The sequence below is a fragment of the Notamacropus eugenii genome, chromosome 4, assembly GCF_028372415.1.
Source record: "Notamacropus eugenii isolate mMacEug1 chromosome 4, mMacEug1.pri_v2, whole genome shotgun sequence".
Classification (NCBI taxonomy): domain Eukaryota; kingdom Metazoa; phylum Chordata; class Mammalia; order Diprotodontia; family Macropodidae; genus Notamacropus; species Notamacropus eugenii.
The window spans coordinates 449,805,744-449,824,659 of NC_092875.1; the positions used below are offsets into that span (position 1 = coordinate 449,805,744).

General features: G+C 38.3%; 1 protein-coding gene across 3 annotated transcripts in view; it reads right to left on the bottom strand.

The window, feature by feature from the left end:
- ADGRV1 (adhesion G protein-coupled receptor V1) overlaps positions 1-18,916 on the bottom strand; it is a 751,592-nt gene that overhangs the window by 512,114 nt on the left and 220,562 nt on the right. For 2 of the 3 annotated variants that reach the window (XM_072606174.1, XM_072606176.1), the window contains exons 66-70: positions 12,925-13,123; positions 11,675-11,894; positions 6,797-7,036; positions 4,659-4,808; positions 1,278-1,751 (exon numbers count right to left, since the gene is read on the bottom strand). In XM_072606174.1, the coding sequence (XP_072462275.1) occupies positions 1,278-1,751; positions 4,659-4,808; positions 6,797-7,036; positions 11,675-11,894; positions 12,925-13,123 (1,283 nt within the window). The remainder of the gene's footprint in view (positions 1-1,277; positions 1,752-4,658; positions 4,809-6,796; positions 7,037-11,674; positions 11,895-12,924; positions 13,124-18,916) is intronic. The other variant, XM_072606175.1, reaches the window with a different exon arrangement.

An 18,916-nucleotide genomic window follows, 5' to 3' on the forward strand; every position in this document is an offset into this window, starting at 1 on the left:
ACTATACCATATTGTACCAGGTCCCTAAAGTCTCTTCTCTACCTCTGTGACTTCATAACTCTGGACCAATTTCTACCCACGTAGCTTCAGAAAGGTCTAGAAGGGCTGAAAACAAAAGAAGCTAGGGTTTTACTGTAGGGTTTGATGATGTGCAAACATCATGGGATTTATTTCCCTGTAATTCTGGGGCCAAAATGCCATGCACAGAGTTTCCTTCTCAAAACAGTGTTTGAGAACCCAAAGCTCCAGTACTCAAGCCCAATGAATATAACTAAACAATGCATCTATTATTATCTATTATTATCTGGTCTATCTACTCAAGTAATACCTCTACAGAAGAAAAACAACACAAAAAGGTCTCCTTTCAGCGCACATACAGACACAAAATAAGCAAAAGTGAAGGAGACAATTACCAGAGAGAGAAGCAGGTAATGTGGCTTATTCCATCCCAAATCACACACACAATGAAAGGGAGAGTGGTTTCTCTGATAGAGACTATCCAAATTCTATTTGCTCACCTTTTTGTGCTATAAAAGATCAGTACTATATCTAACTAGACAACTAAGTAAGAAACAATTTTAAATATTTTGTAGTAATTATTAGTATTGTTTTTGTTAATGCCATTCTTTTTTTAAAAAAATATAATCATCAAAAAATATGATGGGTATTAAATGAAAAGAAAATTTCTAAGGTTGTTCCCAGGGGCTCAAGATAGAAGAAGGACAAATAAAGGAAGAAAGACATAAAAATACTCAAGGATATGTGGGGTACCAATCAAAATGAAACTCTGGGCAGGGAGTACTTTACCCCTAACATTCACTGTTGCTGGTTGCCATTTTGACCTTCTACATAATTTTTGCATAAGCTTTTCAGCCACAGATTATGTAGAACTGATAAAGAAAAAGTCAGTTTTTTTTTAAAGAGGTGTCCAAAATATGGTTACAAATATATTGTGAAAATTCATATGCAAACTGAATTACAAATAACTTAGTGACCTCTACCTTTAAAAGAATTTGTTCTGAATTATCTCATGAAAAGAATGTCAAATTCAACAACAATTAAAAGAAATCTATAGACTCTGACTATACAAAAGAGGATCATTTCATTTTACAGCTGAAAAAATACAGTGTAGGAATTTACCAAAACAATTAATTAATTTTATGTGGTGTTCTATGTAATTAAATCTATCCCTTTGGAAATTACACTAAGCTGATCATTAGCTGGGTGACATGACAGAACTCTAGGAATCAAAGGAATCTGAGCAGTACACTACAGACCTGACTAATTATTGGCACTGTGTCCACTTTATAATTGGTACCGTCTCTGATAATCAGATGCCCCTCTGTTCTTTCGGTCACAATTGCCTGGTCTGGAGAGTTGGATGATATTCGGTACCCCACAGCTACGTCTCCAAATGTTCCAGCTAGCCGAGTTACATTAACTTGGATATATCTCCTGAGGCTTTGCTCGACCACCACAGATTGCCAACGGGCATACAAAGCAAACACTCCATGAGGGTCATCATTTGCAGAGACAGTGAAGCTTGTAAAGCTTTTTTCCTTATCCAGTTCCGCTCCTCCATCCACAGAAATCAGTTGTATTACATAATCCTCATCTATTTCAGGAACATCATCTGGCAGCAACTGAATATCAAAGCTGGCTTCAGCCTCCCCATCAACAATCATGACAAATCCCCTTGTGGCAAGGAAATCACTGGTGACATCAAATTCACTGCTTAGCTCCCAATAAACCTAAAACAAGGACGATAAAAAAGTTTAATCAAAACAACGTGCTGCCTAACACTTTACCATGAGCTTGTCCCCTACAGTTTACAGAAAATGTTACAGATGGTAGACTGTACTTAAAAAAGAAAAATCAGAACATGTGATCACAAAAGAGGAAGACTTAATTTTAATTCCTTTTTCCCCCTTAATAATTCTGTGAGTTCACTTTACTGATTTATCTGGACACACTGTGGGACATTTTAAATGAAAGTTAGATTCTGCCCGTACAGTTCTTTGCTGCTGGACTTGCTGACTATGTGACCAATGACACAATTTCGCCACTCTGAGCCTCTGTTTTCTAACCTGTGAAATGGGATAGCATAGTATTTTACTTCCCTCACAAGGCTGTTATAGAAAATTCACTTTCTCACAAGGTGGCTGCATTTGATAAGCATAAACTATTATCATTAATATATCAACATAATAACAACTACTTATTAAGTTCTTACTATGAATCAGCTACTGTGCTATTGCTGGGATAAGAAAAATAGGCAAGAAAAAACCCAAGGAATTCACATCCTAAAGGGGGAGACAACCTGAAAACAACTGCGCATAAAGGATATGCTCCGTGTAAAAGGAAGGTCATCTTAGAGCGAAGGCACTGACAGTGAGGATGGGGGAGCAAGAGGGGCCTCCTGCCAAGGTAGGATCTGAGCCAGGGACACATTGGGCAGCAGAAGGGCTACTGTCTTTATGACCAACTAGCTGTCTAATTTATATTATATCTAGAATTGTATACTTTTTCACCTGTTTGTTGAATAAAAACTCAGATTTGATGATGTAAGAAAGTGGAAACATAACAATGTTAAAATGTCAACTTAGAAACTTCATTAATAGACCACAATGATGTATGTAACTAGGAGGTGCTTACAAAGTAAGGAATCAAGATATTTTGCAAAATTTTGGCTGGTATTCTCTGAACTGTTATCACTGAAACAATCACTGAAAAATTTATATAATTGAGAATACTATGACCAGAATTTTGTCTTTGAATATTTAAAATTCAACTTAAGTATGTAATCTCAACTCTTCAAAAAATAGGAAAGCTGCTTGTTTCATGGTATGGTACATGACTACAACATAAGCTATATAAGTTTTTTGAGACTGAAACCCAAGATCCTAAATTGAATTGAAACTCCCTAGAAAATACAACGAAGCATAAAACTTGCTAGGATCTTTTTTTGCTAAACAAAAGAGTTGACTTTTCTGCTAGATTGGAGCTCCTTAAAATGTGGTCCAGGGATCCTGGAAATCCTTTAAGGGGGTCCATGAAGACAAGACTATTTTCGTTATAAAACTAAGATGTTTTGCATTCTAATACAGTAAACATCAATAATTGTAATCCACATAAATGACTGCTCTTCATGGATTCCTCAAGCATTTTTAAAGGGATCCTGAGACCAAAATTGTTGGAGAACTGTTCTAGATAGAATATTCATAGGCACTGAACAGGCATGTACAAATATTTTACCATGTCACACACTATTCTAACCACTTCAAAAGCAGATATTTAGTGGAAAATGCATGGTGGAAAATGGAGAGAATCAGGCATGCAACAAGCCACTGCCAAGTTAGCTTCCCAAAATCACGGTCACTGAATAGTCACTGCCTTTCTTAACTAGTATAAAATACCCCAATCATCTCAGAAGGAAAAAGTAGTTACAGTCATCCCTGGGACCCAAAAATCTGTCTAGAATGATTAATTAAGTCAATAGGATCTTACAGGAATCTCCCAGTGTCTCAGGCAACTCACTAAGACTATCAATTTCAGAACTGAAGAGACGTGCATTGGTATAGGAAGTTTCCTCCCTGGAATAGTTTCTACAAGAAAGGAATCACAGGTCCTGACCCTTCTGCCCAATTTTTCCCCCTTAAAAATGCAGATCAGAGTGGACCTAACCATAAACAAAAGACTAAAGTCTGAGACTGGGAGGTGAATAACAGAATGATTTGATGGACATATATGCTGACAATACTAAATCTTCCTCTGATGGGCAGCTGTTATAACTTTCCAACTGAGTACAGAGTGGAATATTTAGACTTCAAATATCCCTTTCCTTGACTTCTCATTAGGGAAACATCGGACTTAGAACCAGAGTTCAGAGGCTCATGGAACTAGAGTTGGAAGGGACCACAAAGGCCACACAGTTGGCCACTGGAAAGAACTGAGTCAGAGGGTGCGGGTTCATATCCTGACTCTGATGCTTACTATGTAACCTTTGGCTGATAAATCACTTACTCTCCCTGTGCCACAATTTGCTCTGTAAAAAGGCGGAGTTGGACTAGAGAGAGCTTCTGAGGTTCCCCTTCAAGGTCTAATTCTATCATAGACCAACCCTCTCACTTGAATATTTCTTTGTTAGTGCTAAGCAATTTTGGCTCCAGCTAGGAAAGATACTTCCTTTGCATGGAGTTCGACACATAACTGGGGAAAAGAAAGAATGGTGTGTGTTTAAGAGAGAATTCTATTTTTTTAAAAAAATACATTTTGTTTTTTTTAATTTACAGAAAGACCACCATTAAGCAACCAGCACCATAACAAACCCCCAGAGTGTCTCTACACAAAAGACCTAAAATTGTGTATTCAAATGGTCTCCAAGTGATGAAAAAGAATTTTAAGAAGTCATACTAACCAAGTAACTTGAAAACACTTCAAATATGGTTTTTTTAAAAGGGTCAGAAATGTGGGGGAACAGAATTGGAGGATACACTAATCTTCAGATTATTACCTTCGTCCCAAGGTTATTTCTGCCACTTCAGTTTCACTTAAAAATGGGATGTTGTACAGTTAATAAATATACCCCATTCTTTTTCTAGGAGGCTTAATGGAAGTATGACTGTATTTAGCAAAACTCAACATGAGACTAATGATACCGTAATATTCCCTGTAACTCCTTGGACTCGCTTGACAAAAAACGTAATACTAAGTGGTCCTTCCAAAATTGATGGTTCTACATAATTCTTCTTGGATAAAGATTCAGGAGCAAATTGAACAATTCCATTTGGATCACCAAACTTTTGTATCTAGAAAACATCAAACAAAACAGAGTACATTTGTACAGCCTACATAATAATTATAGTAGTAAAACACTATCAATAGGTAAAGGAATTCACCATTCTTTCAAAATAACCTCAGGAAAGAGATGGTAGAGAAAGAGGGTGAGAAACATGAATTAGACATAGTGAGTGGCTAATTAATATTCTGCTCAAAAGATCTCCAGACATCTCTGTTATACTGTCTGTCCTCTACAACAGGCAAGCTCTGTAGCCCACAGGGGGTGGGGCCTACAGCCCCATAATGAGGGAAAAAATTCAAGATTTCATGATTTATAATCAAGTTGCCTAATATGATTTTTCTATATGCCATATTTATCCCAGATAGACCATCTGCTTCAAAAGCCAACCATAACTCTACTGCCTCTCATGACATGAGAGGCAATGCCCTCCAATGCCAAAGAGTGGTTTCCATACTCCACAGTGAGTATCACACCAGATAAAGTTAATGTGCGTCTACATGTATCACCTCCTTCATGATGTTAATGGTTCAAACTAGAAATAACTATCAATTGTCCTTCCAAAAAAGAAACTTATGATTAGTTTATATGGGTTGGTCTTAGACCATCCCTTCAGCCCAGAAAGCTAAGAATGTAATAGGTGTTAACAAGGTGTTAAACTAAGTATGAAGAAAGGGACCTGCCTGGTCCAGTGATCCTTTTATGAATGCCACAAATTTCTTAACTGAATTAGAAAGGAAGTCTATCTACTGGCTAGGGAAGAATGGGCCATGACCCTGGAGACCTTTAAATAGTAAGGTCTACCAGACCTAGAATAATTTGGTATTGGTTATACATTTGAATCAGTCCAGGCTAGAAGCAGCCTTGTGTATGGCACCCCGGAGTCTATACCAGAAAATAGCAGTAGGGGAGAGGACTTTTTTTCTTCCCCCTCCCCTTTATTTATCCCCTAATCGTATGGCAGAGCCATAGACCAAGGAGAAGACACCATCTCAAGGAAGGAGTAGACACAAGCTCTCTAGGATATCATTGTCGGAGAGAGACTGTTAATTGAGAATTTCAAGGAGCATGACTCCTGGCAACAGGGAGAAGAGCTGGCAGGGAGAAGATGCAAAGGACAACTTGCCCTAGCCAATGATTATTAAGACTGGGAGAGCTGTGCTGAGCAATTATTCCAATAGGGACCCCACACTCGGGGAAGGAGCAGCATGAGGGCTCCATGAGGAGAGAAAATACCTCAAGCCCTTTAGCACTAGCGGTTTGAGTGGCTTTACCCTCAGAGTACCCTCAAAACCTGTGAGTATAGCAGCCATCTATTCTTTAGGGAACTTGCCCACGAATACAAGTGCAACTTGAGGGAGTAGACAAAGCAGGTGCTCATGGGCACTAATTATGGAAACATATTAACCAAACTTTCAGGATTATTTAATGATAATTCCCCTCAAATACTCATGTGTACAATTTAAGTCAATAAGTATTAAATTTAATATGAAATGTATTCAATTTAATTGAATTTATTGAGTATCTCCAACATGAAAGGTACGTATTAGGCACAGAAGGAACACACAAAGACAAATAAGATATAGTACCTCAGATACCAAATTTTCTGGAAGCTTTTAAAAGCAGTATTCAATGGCACTGTATTCAGTGGCAAATATATCCTGACAGATAATATCTAACATGAATTACTCACCAGATTCTACCCAACAGAAATATTAACAATGTATCAATTTTTAAAGATTTATCACTAACTTATTTTTTCAGTTGTACAATATTGCACTAACTTTTCTGATAAACCCACTACAATATGATACAGTAGAAAGTACACCTGAATTGGAGAGGACCTAGCTCTGTTACTTATTTACTACCTTGATGAATATGGGCCATTTCACATCACCTCTCATTTTCATCATCTCTAAAAGCAGGAAGTTGAACCAAGAGAACCAAGGCCCCATGAAACTAGAATTTTACAGAAGAAACCACAAAAGACCAACTTACTATTAGGGAGACATTTCTAGCCCTTCGGTCTAATTCAGCTTCTCCTCTAACAATATGAAGCTCCACAATGAAGGTTTCTTGGACTTCAATGTCTCCATGGGGTAAGATGGTCACAGTTATAGTTCTTAATCCACCTTCTCCATCGCCAAAAGAGAAGGATCCACTCACAGGTTCATCAATGTCATCGTTCAGTGGTGGTAAAATTTCTTGTGAATTAGGTCCTAATATGTTCCAATCAATCTGCAGGATTGCAAAATTACAAATTAATAAAAAAGGTAATAGAAACTTCTGTAGTAGCAATGGCTCAAAGTACGTTAATATTAATAACTTACACACAAGAAATAGCATAGCAAACCAAAGAAAGGATAACATACAAATAGAAACAGAATCATATAGGGAGACGAAGAAGCAATGAATGGACAAATGAGCACCATATTGATACCTCACAAAGAGTTACCAAAAGAACAGGATTAAAACTTGTAGCGAATTGTATAGTTGCTCTAAAATGGGTTTAAGGAAAAATACGGGTGAGAATCACACAAGAGAAAGTATGAAGAGGCTGTCATCTATACCCAGTGAAGGAGAGAGAGTCACACTGATGAAATCTCAGGTCTTTCTGAATATCGAAGTAATCTGTCAGATTTGTTTGCTGAGCTGTCAGTTTTAAATGCAGGCTGTAGAAGTATATTAACCCACTCACCTACCCCTTTTCTCTCTTCAGGTTAAATATTATAAGTTAATATTAGGAGAGTACTTTAGTCTGAAGTTCTAGGTATCCCTGAATAGGAAACTCTGTCAGTGTCCTTTAACATCCTTTTCAAATCCTAACTCATTTCAATAATTGAGGTAAGAGAGAAACTCTGTTTTCCCTGAAGATGGAATTAAAGGTGGTGACCCAAGATGGTGTGGGGAAGACCCTCTTGATTTTTCCATTTAACATCAATAATCTGTTTGCCTATCCCCTGATTAAGGCAATGGTTTGATCAAAGGAAAGAAGATATCTTTGTTTAATTCAAAGTAATTGAAGTATCTCCCGAACTCATCTTTGATCAAGGAAAAAAAAATCCTTAGAGAGACTGGTTCAAAACGGTTTAGGAAAGTATCTCTCCTAGATGTATAAAAAATTGAGACCATTGTTCTGTGTGAATCAAACTGTTACTTGAATTTTGATACTGCTTTATCTTACTGTGAAATTTTGCATTTTGTTTGGGACAACTATAAATTGTGTTTAGAGATGCCCTGCACGTGAGAGAGATTTCTCAAAGGCAGTATGTATTTCTGTCCCTTCGGAATTTCTCTCTAAGCAGAAATCCTTAGAATTAGAATAATTTAAATAATAAATCTATCTGAAAGGTTCATGCACAAAATACAGAATACTGATTTTTCCCCAAAAAGGCTTTTTTAAAAGAACAGATATTATTTTAGGAATAGTCTAAGAAATTTCTACTTATTTAATTTTAAAATGATTTAAAATATCCATATTTATATTTTTTGTCAAAAATAACAATGAAAATTGCTCACATAAATCATGTAATTCAAGAATGCTCATTTTCTACTATTAAAACATTTTTCAGAGTATAAAGAAAAATGTAAATAAAGGCTTTCACAATTAAACACAAAATTGCATAAAACATAAAATTAAATATTCCTCTTCTATTGATATATCAAATTTGTGGGTTAATGTTTATACCAAGTATTGTAGCATAATGGACAGATACTGACCGAGGAGGTAGGAAGATCTTTATCGAAAACCTGCCTCTAAGAAATGTAGGCGGTGTGAGATGGGCAAATTACCATTTATCTTGCTATGACCTACAAGGGTTACACTTGCATGGTCATGAATTCTGAAATTTCCTTATGTGATCATAAACTGTTATCTATCATTCTACTGCTTGTTTCTTGAAACTCCTGATCCTGTTCATCATCCCCATGATCTCTAATCTCTCTGCTCTTTAATATTTTTCCAGGTCACTGACTATTCATTGGCTACATTCTCCTCCTTTGCCATTCCTGACCCCTTGGTGAACCAGTTCAGTTCTATGCTGTCCTCTTCTCCTGTGTCTTTTGCCCCCCTGTCAAGCCTCAGTCTTTGATTATTCCCACCGTCCAAAGCCTACTCACATACTGCTAAATCGAGCTGGACAAAGTAATGAAATTAGACTGACTGGGTCAAATACAAACTATAATTTCAAGTGGGTCTTCAATGCAGATAGGCAGTTCTTTTACATTTCTTCTATCTGATTCACTCTCTCATTCACCAAAGCAGCTTTTCCAAACATTTTCGTCCTTCCTCAAACCCATCATGGCTCCCCCTACCCCAACCCTCTTAGCTGATGACCTCACATTTCACTGAAAAAACTGAGTTTATTCACCAAGAGCTCCTTCATCTCCTTTCCTCAGTTTATATCATTCAGATGCCTTTTACCAATATCTCCTCCTTTACGTCTTATGAAAAAAGGTGACCCTACTCCTGGCCACAGCAAACACCTGACATGCACAAGAGATCCTATTCCATCCTGTTTTCTCTAGTAGGTTGACCCCTTTATCATTCCTAATAATTCATCAATTTTCAATCCATCCCTTTCTACTGGCTGCTTCCCTAGTAGCTATAACATACCCTTGTCTGCTCCATCTTCACAAAACCCTCACTTGATCTGTCCATGCTAACCAGCTGTTATCCTACATCTATTCATCCTTCCATGGCTATACTCTTTGAGAAGGGTGTCTACAATAAGTGCCTCTACTTCCTTGCCTCTCCCTTTTTTCTGAACTCTGGAGACTGGCTTCATTCAACTGAAACAGCTTTCTGAAATAACTAATGATCTCTTAACTGCAAATCTAATGGCCTGTTCTCAGTTTTCATCCTTTTTTATCTCTTTGTAGCCTTTGACACTGTTAATTACCCTTTCCTCATTGATAATCTTAATAATAATAATATACAGTACTTAATAATATATAGTACTTCAAGTGCTTTACATATGATATCTCATTTTATTCTAACATCCACCCTGGAAGTAGGTGCTATTATTATATTCATTTTACAGATAGGGGAACGAAGGCTGAGTTTGGTTAAATGACTTGCCCAGGGTCACACAAGTAATAAGTGTATGAGGTCAGATTTGAGCCCTGGTCATTCAGATTCTAAGTCCAAAGTGCTAACTACTCTACTACCTTTCTACTGCTTTTTTCTAGGTTTTTGTGACACTGCTGTCTCCTGCTTCTCCTCCTACCTGTATGATCTCTCTTTCTCTGTCTCCTTTGCTGGATCTTCATCTAGGTCACGTCCAATAATATGAATGTCTCAAGGCTCTATCCTGGCCCCTCTTCTCCTGCTATACTATTTTGCTTGGTGATCTCATCAGTCGCCCTGGATTCAATTATTAACTCTATGAAGATGATTCTCAGATCTATTTGTCAGGGCTAACCTCACTCCTGAATTCAAGTCTTGAATTTCCAGCTACCAACAGGACATCTAAAACTAAATGTCTCGCTAGCTTCTTAAATTCACCACGTCCAAAACAGAACTAATTCTCTCTCCCCACTTCCAAACCCTCCTCTCTTCCTAACTTCCCTGCTGTCGGGAGCACCACCATCCTCTCAGTCACCAAAGTTTAATGTGTCATCTTTGGCTCCTTCCTCTCTCTCACTCCCTCGTATGCAATCAGTAGTTAAGTCCTTTGCTTTTTATCTTCGTAATATCTTACCCATACACTTCTCTCCTCTGACACTGGAACCACCTGGTGGAGACCCTCATTACACCATGCTTACATGACTGCAACAACTTGTCTCCCTGCCTCAAGTTTTTTCCCACTCTAGCCTATCCTCCACTCAGCTCCAATTTATCTTCCTAAAGCTGCAGATCTGACCATGTCATCCCCATTCACTGAATTCCAGTGTTCCCTACTACTCCAGGATCAAATATAAAATCCTGTTTTTGTTCTTACCAACCTACTCCCCTCTGCATTCCTATGCTCCAATGACACTGGCCTCCTGTGGTTCCTCAAACAAGGCATGCTATCTCCAGACTTTGAACATTTTCACTGGATGTCCCCTATGCATGCTCTCCTTCTCAACTCCACTTCTTGATTTCCCTTCCACCTTCCACAAAAAGCCTTTCTGAATCCCCCACACCACTACTTTTCTTTTCTTCATTATCTCCAATATATCTTATATATAGCTACTCCGTAAATAGTTGTTGGTATACTGCCTCCCCCATTAGATAGAGCTCCTTGAATTCAAGGACTGGTGTTTTTTTTTTCCTTCCCTTGCATCCCCAATTCTCACCACAGTGCCTGGTGCATAGGAGGTCCTATTAAATTCTTTTCATTGACTTGACGTAAACTTTTGATTTCCTAGCCAACTTTCTAAGAATAAGTTTTAAGGGCAGTTCTGCCAATATGTATTGGAACCCCTCACCAGGAATTCTGCATTCCAATGAAATTATATCTGATCTAAAACAACATAAATACATTGTTCATTAGGTCATTAAAGGGCAAGAAATGGAAAAATTCAGAAGACAGCAACAACATCAAAACACACAATAAAAATACTTCATATGGCACAATCTTTAAAGATCTACCAAGCAAGAAAGTAATATTGTGTATATATATATATACATTTCTCACCTTTGAACCATGTTATTTTATAAGACAACCAAACTGTCCTTCTTCTGAAGATCCTTAAGGAAATATAATATAAAATGAACTCAGCTTCCCAAGAGCTGTTTATGGGAAATAATCCTTGATGTCATCATAATCTGTATAGAGCTGACAAAACTTCCTACCATTTCATCTTCTAACTCATACCAAGCAAGAATCCCCGGACGAGCCCTTTTTCTCTTTGGTGTCTCACCTCCAGTTTTGGAAGGGAAAACTCTACCTTAATCTCGCCCAGGAGTCCTCCAGCCCTCTGCAGCACCAAGGACAAAAGCAGGGCTGAGCTGGGGTTAGCAACAGTGATTGTGCTTTGGTTGAGAAATCGCACACGTCCGTAGGGGGCGTCGCTCTGAGCAATGGTGATTCGGCTCACTAGGTGGTGCCCAAGCACCGCTCCTCCAGCGGCTCCCGTCAGCAGGACTTCAAACTGCTCCTCAAACTCACTGTATGGCGAGAAGGAGCAGTTCTCTGAGTCTAAACACATTAGAATGCTGCTAAAACCCAAATAACTCATCGTTTTCCAAACTGATCATACATATTCAGTGCACAGCACACACACCAAGCAGTAAAGGGGGCGCTCATCTAACAGCCTGAGTTATCCACACCCACATGAACGCCTAGGAATCACTACTAGCGTTTCCCTCCTCTGTCTTTAATTGCTTGTGCACTGAGGCAGTGAACAGGAAGGGGCTGTTCCATATTCTGACCAGACTTCTAAAAGTCTGAAGGAGAAAAGGCACACCCAGAGCGATCCGCTCTAATTCTAGGAGAGTTATACAGGCAACTTCGACTGCACAATTTTCAACTCAGTTTCTCATGTTTTTCATTCACCAGCCATGTAACACACTGTTTCTCAGTCAGTGAATATGCTTTCCACAATTCAGTTTTGACAAAAGGGACCTGTGTGACACCCACTCCTCTCTGATGAAGAAGTAGTTTGGAGGGAATGTGATAGTTAGCATTAGGTAGAATGAGGAACCATGGGGAGATGTTAAAAAGACAAAATTTGGGCTTGAGATAAGGACAAACTATCGAAATAATGAGAGCTCTCCAAAAGTGAAATGGACTGCTTCAAGAGGTAGTGGGTTCTCCCTCATTTTAAGTCTTAAGAGGAAGGCTTCTGCAAGAGGCCTATCTGGATCCTCCTTCATGCTGTACAGAGTCATTCACTTATTTTCTCCATTAGTCTGGGAGCTCCTCAAGAGTAGGGCTCTTTCTATCACCAGTGCTTAGCACAGGGGCTAGCACATAGTAGTCACTTAATAAATGACTGCTGGCAACTTGCTACTTTGTGAAGAAGATTCTTGTCAGATATTGGGTGGACAAGACGGACGCTAAGACTTTTCCAACTCTAAAATTCAGTGAGTTTCTGGGCTAGACACAACACAGGATTAAACATCTGAATATTTAACTATTATCTAATTAATATCTATCTAAATAACTAATCTAATGACTAGTTATTAGCTCCATTACCTTTCATGATCATCTATGATAGAGACATTTATAAAGCTGAGGTTCTCTCCATGGTGAAAGATGACCAAGTTACCATGAACACTGTAATCCACACCAGGAAGGGCAGAAATGCTCTGAGAGACGAAACCAGCTGTCACATTGCCATAGGTTCCATGCAGCCTCACGACTGGAATCATGATGACTCCAATGTCTTCTTCCACTAAAACAAGAATTCAGAGTTAGTAGCAAACATACTTTATCAGAAGCCACCCAAAGGGAAATCATGAATTTCTTGAAGATGAAGATTTAACTGAAGTTTTTAATTATTCTAATAATTATATGCCATAGAATCTATATTAAACTTCAATTATACAGTACTTTAAGTCATTATTAACATGCGGAGAGATGTCAATGAATGATCATATACGATTTATATTTTTAGTTGAAAAATATAACCTGGTTGAAATAGTGTTTGGCAGTAATTGCCTAAGAGTCTGCAAGATAGTGATGTTTTCCCATACAGGGATCAAAAGGACATAGATTTAGAGTTAGAAAAGTCCTCAGAGTCTAATTACCTCTGCATTTTACAGATGAGGAAACTCAGGTCTAGAGAGGTTAAATGACAGATCTGAGAAGGCAATATCTGAACCCTGGTCCTCTAACTCCAGTGAGAAGGCTCCATCCACAATACCACCACTACCTTCCATGAGCTGATCCAAATGACCCAAGGTGATTTCTTTGGGTTTGGGATTTCTGTTGTTTTGGTCTGGCTTATTCTACCCTGTGGTTTCAGGTATCTAGACAGCTAAGCAGTGTGGAATTCCCTTTACAAAGCAGATCAGCACTTGCCATGAAATTCATAGTCTTAGAGAGTTGCTTGGAGCAATAAGAAAGCAAATGACTTGCCCAGGCTCACACAGCCAGTATGCGTCATAAGCAGAACTGAACCCAGAGCATCTTGACTTCAGTGCTGATTCAATGCTCTCACTAAAATGTTACCAAACAAAAGTTAAATACTGCTTTGAATGTTCCCACAAAATCAATAGGAATTGAGGCCAATCAAAACTGTTATTTTATTGACAATAAGAAAATAAATGAGAGATAGTCTGGCACTGTGCATAGACAGCTCTCTGGGCTTAGAGTCAGGGTTTATGTCTCATCTGTAACAAACCCTGGACAAGTCATTTAATTGCTCAATGTCCCAAGCAACTCTCCAAGACTAGAAGTTGTAAAGATGATTAAGGAAGTTAGGCCTGTGGGGGCCGGGGGTGGGAATCCAATATGGAAAAAGGCTTCTGCTGTCTTTGAATTTTCTTCAATAATTAATGGATATATGATCTTAATTTAGACACACCTTCATCTGGCACAGATCACAACCTATCCATATCTTCCTTCTCAAACTGTATGGTTCTTATCCATGTCCTTCTAGAAATACCTCATAGAGAAAGGACCCAATTCATGTGTTGGAGGCCTTTCATCTGTTACCCCTTAGTCTTACTATCTAAGAGGCCCCATGTGCCACTGATACACTTTATGCTTCTTCTGACTAACAACTCAACACTGGAAAGATGCTGCACCTACTTATACCCTATCCTCTTTCTTTTACCTTCTCAGTCACCTGCAAGTTTGATTCTCCTGAGATCACAGTGTTCCATATTTGCAACCATACAGCATCATCATAGAGGTCACATGTGGCTTAGTGGACAGACAGCCAGCTGCAAAGCTTCTCAAGAAGATGTGGGTCCAAGTCCTTTCTCTGGCCACATGCTGCCCTTGTGATGCTGGGTAGCCGCACAGCCTCCCAGGGCTCTCAGCAGCTCTCTAAGATTTCAGAGACAGTGATAAACTGCACTGGTACAAGTAGTTCCCTCATTTGAGAATTCCCTATACCAAAGAAAACCCAGGTCCACAACCTGTTCCTAGAGCATCAGTAGAAGAATACTCATGTTTTACAAAGGATGTTTGTGGTGGAGAGCACCTGGCTATCACTGAAAGAGCTATGCTACTGCTAAATGTGAATTTACATTGAGATGGTGGTGGAGTGGAAAGGGTACTGGACATGGAATGAGAAAGACCCAAGTTCAAATCCTGCCTGGCTTTGTGAGCCTGGGGAAAATCACTCTCACCTCAATTTCCTCATCTGTAAAAGGGATATAATAATAGCACCGAGCCCAGAGCATTGTTGTGAGCCTCAAAAGAGATGACATGCAAAGTGTTTCACAAATCTTAAAATGCCACATAAATATTAGCTATTAGTATTATCATTTCTCTGATCATTCACTCTTTGCTCTATATCAAATGTTAGGCCCAGTTTATTGCTCATGCATAGTGTCTGTCCCAGAGATATATATACATATATATATAGAGAGAGATATAGATAGATAGATAGATAGATAGATAGATAGATAGATAGATAGATATAGATATAGATACATCTATATATAGAGATATAGAGATGGGCATATATGTATATATATAGAATAACAGATGAATTCAAGGAGTTTCCCACCTAATTTCATGGCATGTAAGCCTGGACAATAAGCACTCTTCATCCTATTTGTCTTTCCTGTGTAGATGGTCAAACTAATCTCCTGTGAGTGGTCTTAGGTTTCACTGGCAAGGTCCTATGACATTCGAGGACCCTACATGATAATCACCATCTCATCAAGAACACTTGGAAAACCTCATCTATAAGGAATCTTTCTTCCATCTAAACTCTGTGCAAAAGATCCTCATATGGCCCTGACAAGCAAAACACCTCTGATGAGCCCACTGTTCAGCTTTTCATTTCACTTGGTATTTACTTATTTGGAGGACCACTAAGCAAAGTTACCACTATGGCTATATCTGTCAGATATTTATAAATATGTCTAGAGAACAACCTTGAAGCCTATTTTTTCTACCACGATAAAAATAGTTTTGTGATTTTAAAAAATAAAATAACGAAATCTTATATTCTCCCTATTTCAGTGAAATGTAAAGTGATTATGAAGATGTGTTCAATTGCAGAATATCATCTCTGAAAGCCTGCTGTCTTAATTTCCAATCAGAGTATTCAGAATATACTCATACAGTGATAATGAATAATATATACATATACATGTTTGAAGTATCTAGGTAGCTCCATAGTGCACAGAGTGCTACACCTGAAGTCAGGAAGATCTGAGTTCAAATCTGGCCTCAGACACTTACTTGTGCCTCAGTTTTGTCATTTGTAAAATGGGGATAATAAGAGAACCCACCTCCCAGGACTGTTATAAGGGTCAAATGAGAATAACCGTGAAGCACATAGCACAGTGCCTGGCACACTGTAAATGCTATGTAAGTACTGGCTTCTATCATCATTATCATTAATAACAGTAATTAAAATCAATATATTAATAACAATTTAATATATACAATAATCAACCATGACAATATAATTAATGATAATTATTATAATTGTTATATTTGTTTTAAAGATAAACTCTGATACCTCACAATAACCCTGTGAGGTCAGTGTCTCCATTGCACAGATGAAGACACTGAAGCTAAGAGAGCTTATGTAACTTGTACACAATCACACCTCTTCCTTCCTGACTCTGAGATCTTATAGAGATGAGCAGGGAGGTGGATGGGTTGTAGGCTGGCAGCTGCAGATGCCTTCTTAACTACTCCTTTTGACATGGTGGCTGGAAGGGGGTAATAATGTTAATCTTTTCCATCATTTTAGAATCTTTCTCTACGAAATAAACTTTAAAAAAATCAATTCCTGAAGTGCCTTTAAAATAGTTTGTTTTCAGAGTATATTTCTTCTGTGTGTGTTTGAGCAAGTCTGGCCACACTACCCAATTTCATCTTCTTACGTGTCATTTCTATTTCTTCATACTACATACTGGGATACTAGAATCCAAGGGAGTGACTCTGTTGTCATCAAGCATGAGAATTTATAGAACACAAAAATGCTAGCAAACCATCTCTGTTTTTTGTCTCCCTTTCAGCTCCCATAAATGTTTGAGGGATTTGGGTTTTATGCCAAGTCTTCTTCATGCTTCTTTTCCCTTCCATAGCACGCATTGTTATCTGAGGTGCTACTATTTACTATCTGCTAATATTTACTATTTTTCTTGGTAAACCTATACAAATGAACTTTTATGCTAAATTGGTGTTTCCCTTTGCCTACTATGTCTTTCTACTTGACAAACAGTTAAAGCATTTGCCAGTTAATGGTTTCTGAACTATCGTCTTTCATTTTGTGGTGGCTATTTGGGGTCGATTAAATTTCTCTAAGAAATGTTGATAAGGAAGAGGGGATATCTTAATCCATTCTGTATTTTGTAGAGTCAACATTCTAAATAAGTTGGGCTTGAGATGTTTTAATTACTTTAATTATTTTGGTTCCATGAAGAGTTCAAATATTTATCCTTGATTTTTAAATTTGCAATAACTAGTCAATAGTCTGCCTGCACACTCAGAGGTGATTCTGAAATAACTCACATACTATTTATTAATCACTTGTTTCTCATGTATTGACTGAGTCAGGGGCTTTTTGGTTTTTTCAGTGATGTTATTCAGTGATGTTATGCATTTCCCAACTTTTCTTGGAAAAAGTACTCCTCTTGTAGATTCATAACATATGTTTGGGCTCTTTCATTTGTGGTTAATCACAAATTACACACAAAATCACAAATTACACACAGCAGTATATCTTTTATCAGTCAGGAAGACCTAAGTTCAAATCCATCCTCAGTCTCTTATTAGCTATGTGACCCTGAGCAAGTCATTTAACAGTTGGTCTCCATTTCCTTACTTGTAAAGTGAGCTGGAGAAGGAAATGGTTAAATCACTCCAGAATCTTCACCAAAAAAACAAAACAAAAACAAACCCAAAAGGTGTCACAAAGAGTTGGACACAGCTGGAAAGAGCAAACCAAACAAGTCTCTTTTGCCACCTTTCCTGTCCTCTCCTTTACTCTGAGATCAACAAGCATCAAATCATACGTTCATTTTGTCTGGATGGTCTTGTGGAGTTTTCCAGGGAATTTTTCTCTCTGTTTGCTCTGTTCACCCTCTGCAACTAATGCTGGTACATAAACTGAAGCTTGGTTTTATGATGGCTTATTTGCTTGTGGTCATCATAGATACTGCATCATGATAGTGTGGCTCACGCTTTCTGTCGTCACTGCTCGGGCCCACAATGAAACCAATCCCATCGACTCACTTACTCATCTCCCTGAAGGCTACATGTGAGTCCTACTTTGATTTAGCAATAATTTCTCTGTCTTATCCTATGGTTTCAATAAGGTGCTGACTGATGTCAGTATGGGTGTGGTTTTGGGGACCTCCACTAGTATAAAAACTCATTAGTCACTGGACAAGAATAATTCATTTGGAATGTATTCATTTAAAGTAAGCAGTTAAATTCATGTTTGTAGGCAAAATTATAGTTCTTGCAAAGCTGAATGCAACATCATCAAGGAAAGGCATACTGCTACCCTGACTTTGCTCTTTCTTTTAACAGTGCCACCATTTCATACTGCCCAAGGACCCAGACTTGAAGCACTATCTTCCACAGCCCCTTCACCTTGCCCATTTCCATTCCCATAGCTACCTTCCTAGTTCAAGCCTTTCATCACTTCTCACTGGAAAACTACAAAACCCTCCTAACTGGTTTTCCTCTCTACAGACTCTCTTATCTCCAACACATTCTTTAAACTTACGTACTCTTTCTAATTACTGTGATCAAGTCACCTGTTCCCTATAATTGCTGACTACAAGCATAAAATCTTCATGCAATTGTTGGCCTCCGCAGTCTGATCTGAACCTATCACTGCAGCGTTCTCTCACAGTCTCCCTTTATGAAATTCAACTCCACTCAACTCAACAAACGCTGATTTAGTAACTGCTATATCTAAGGCACTATGTATTCAGGCTGTCAAAACGAAATATTCTTCCCTGTTCTTCCTCCTCCCTCTCCAGGCTTCTTGTCTTTTTGTTCATGCTAACTTCCATCCATGGAATTGACTCCCCCTTCT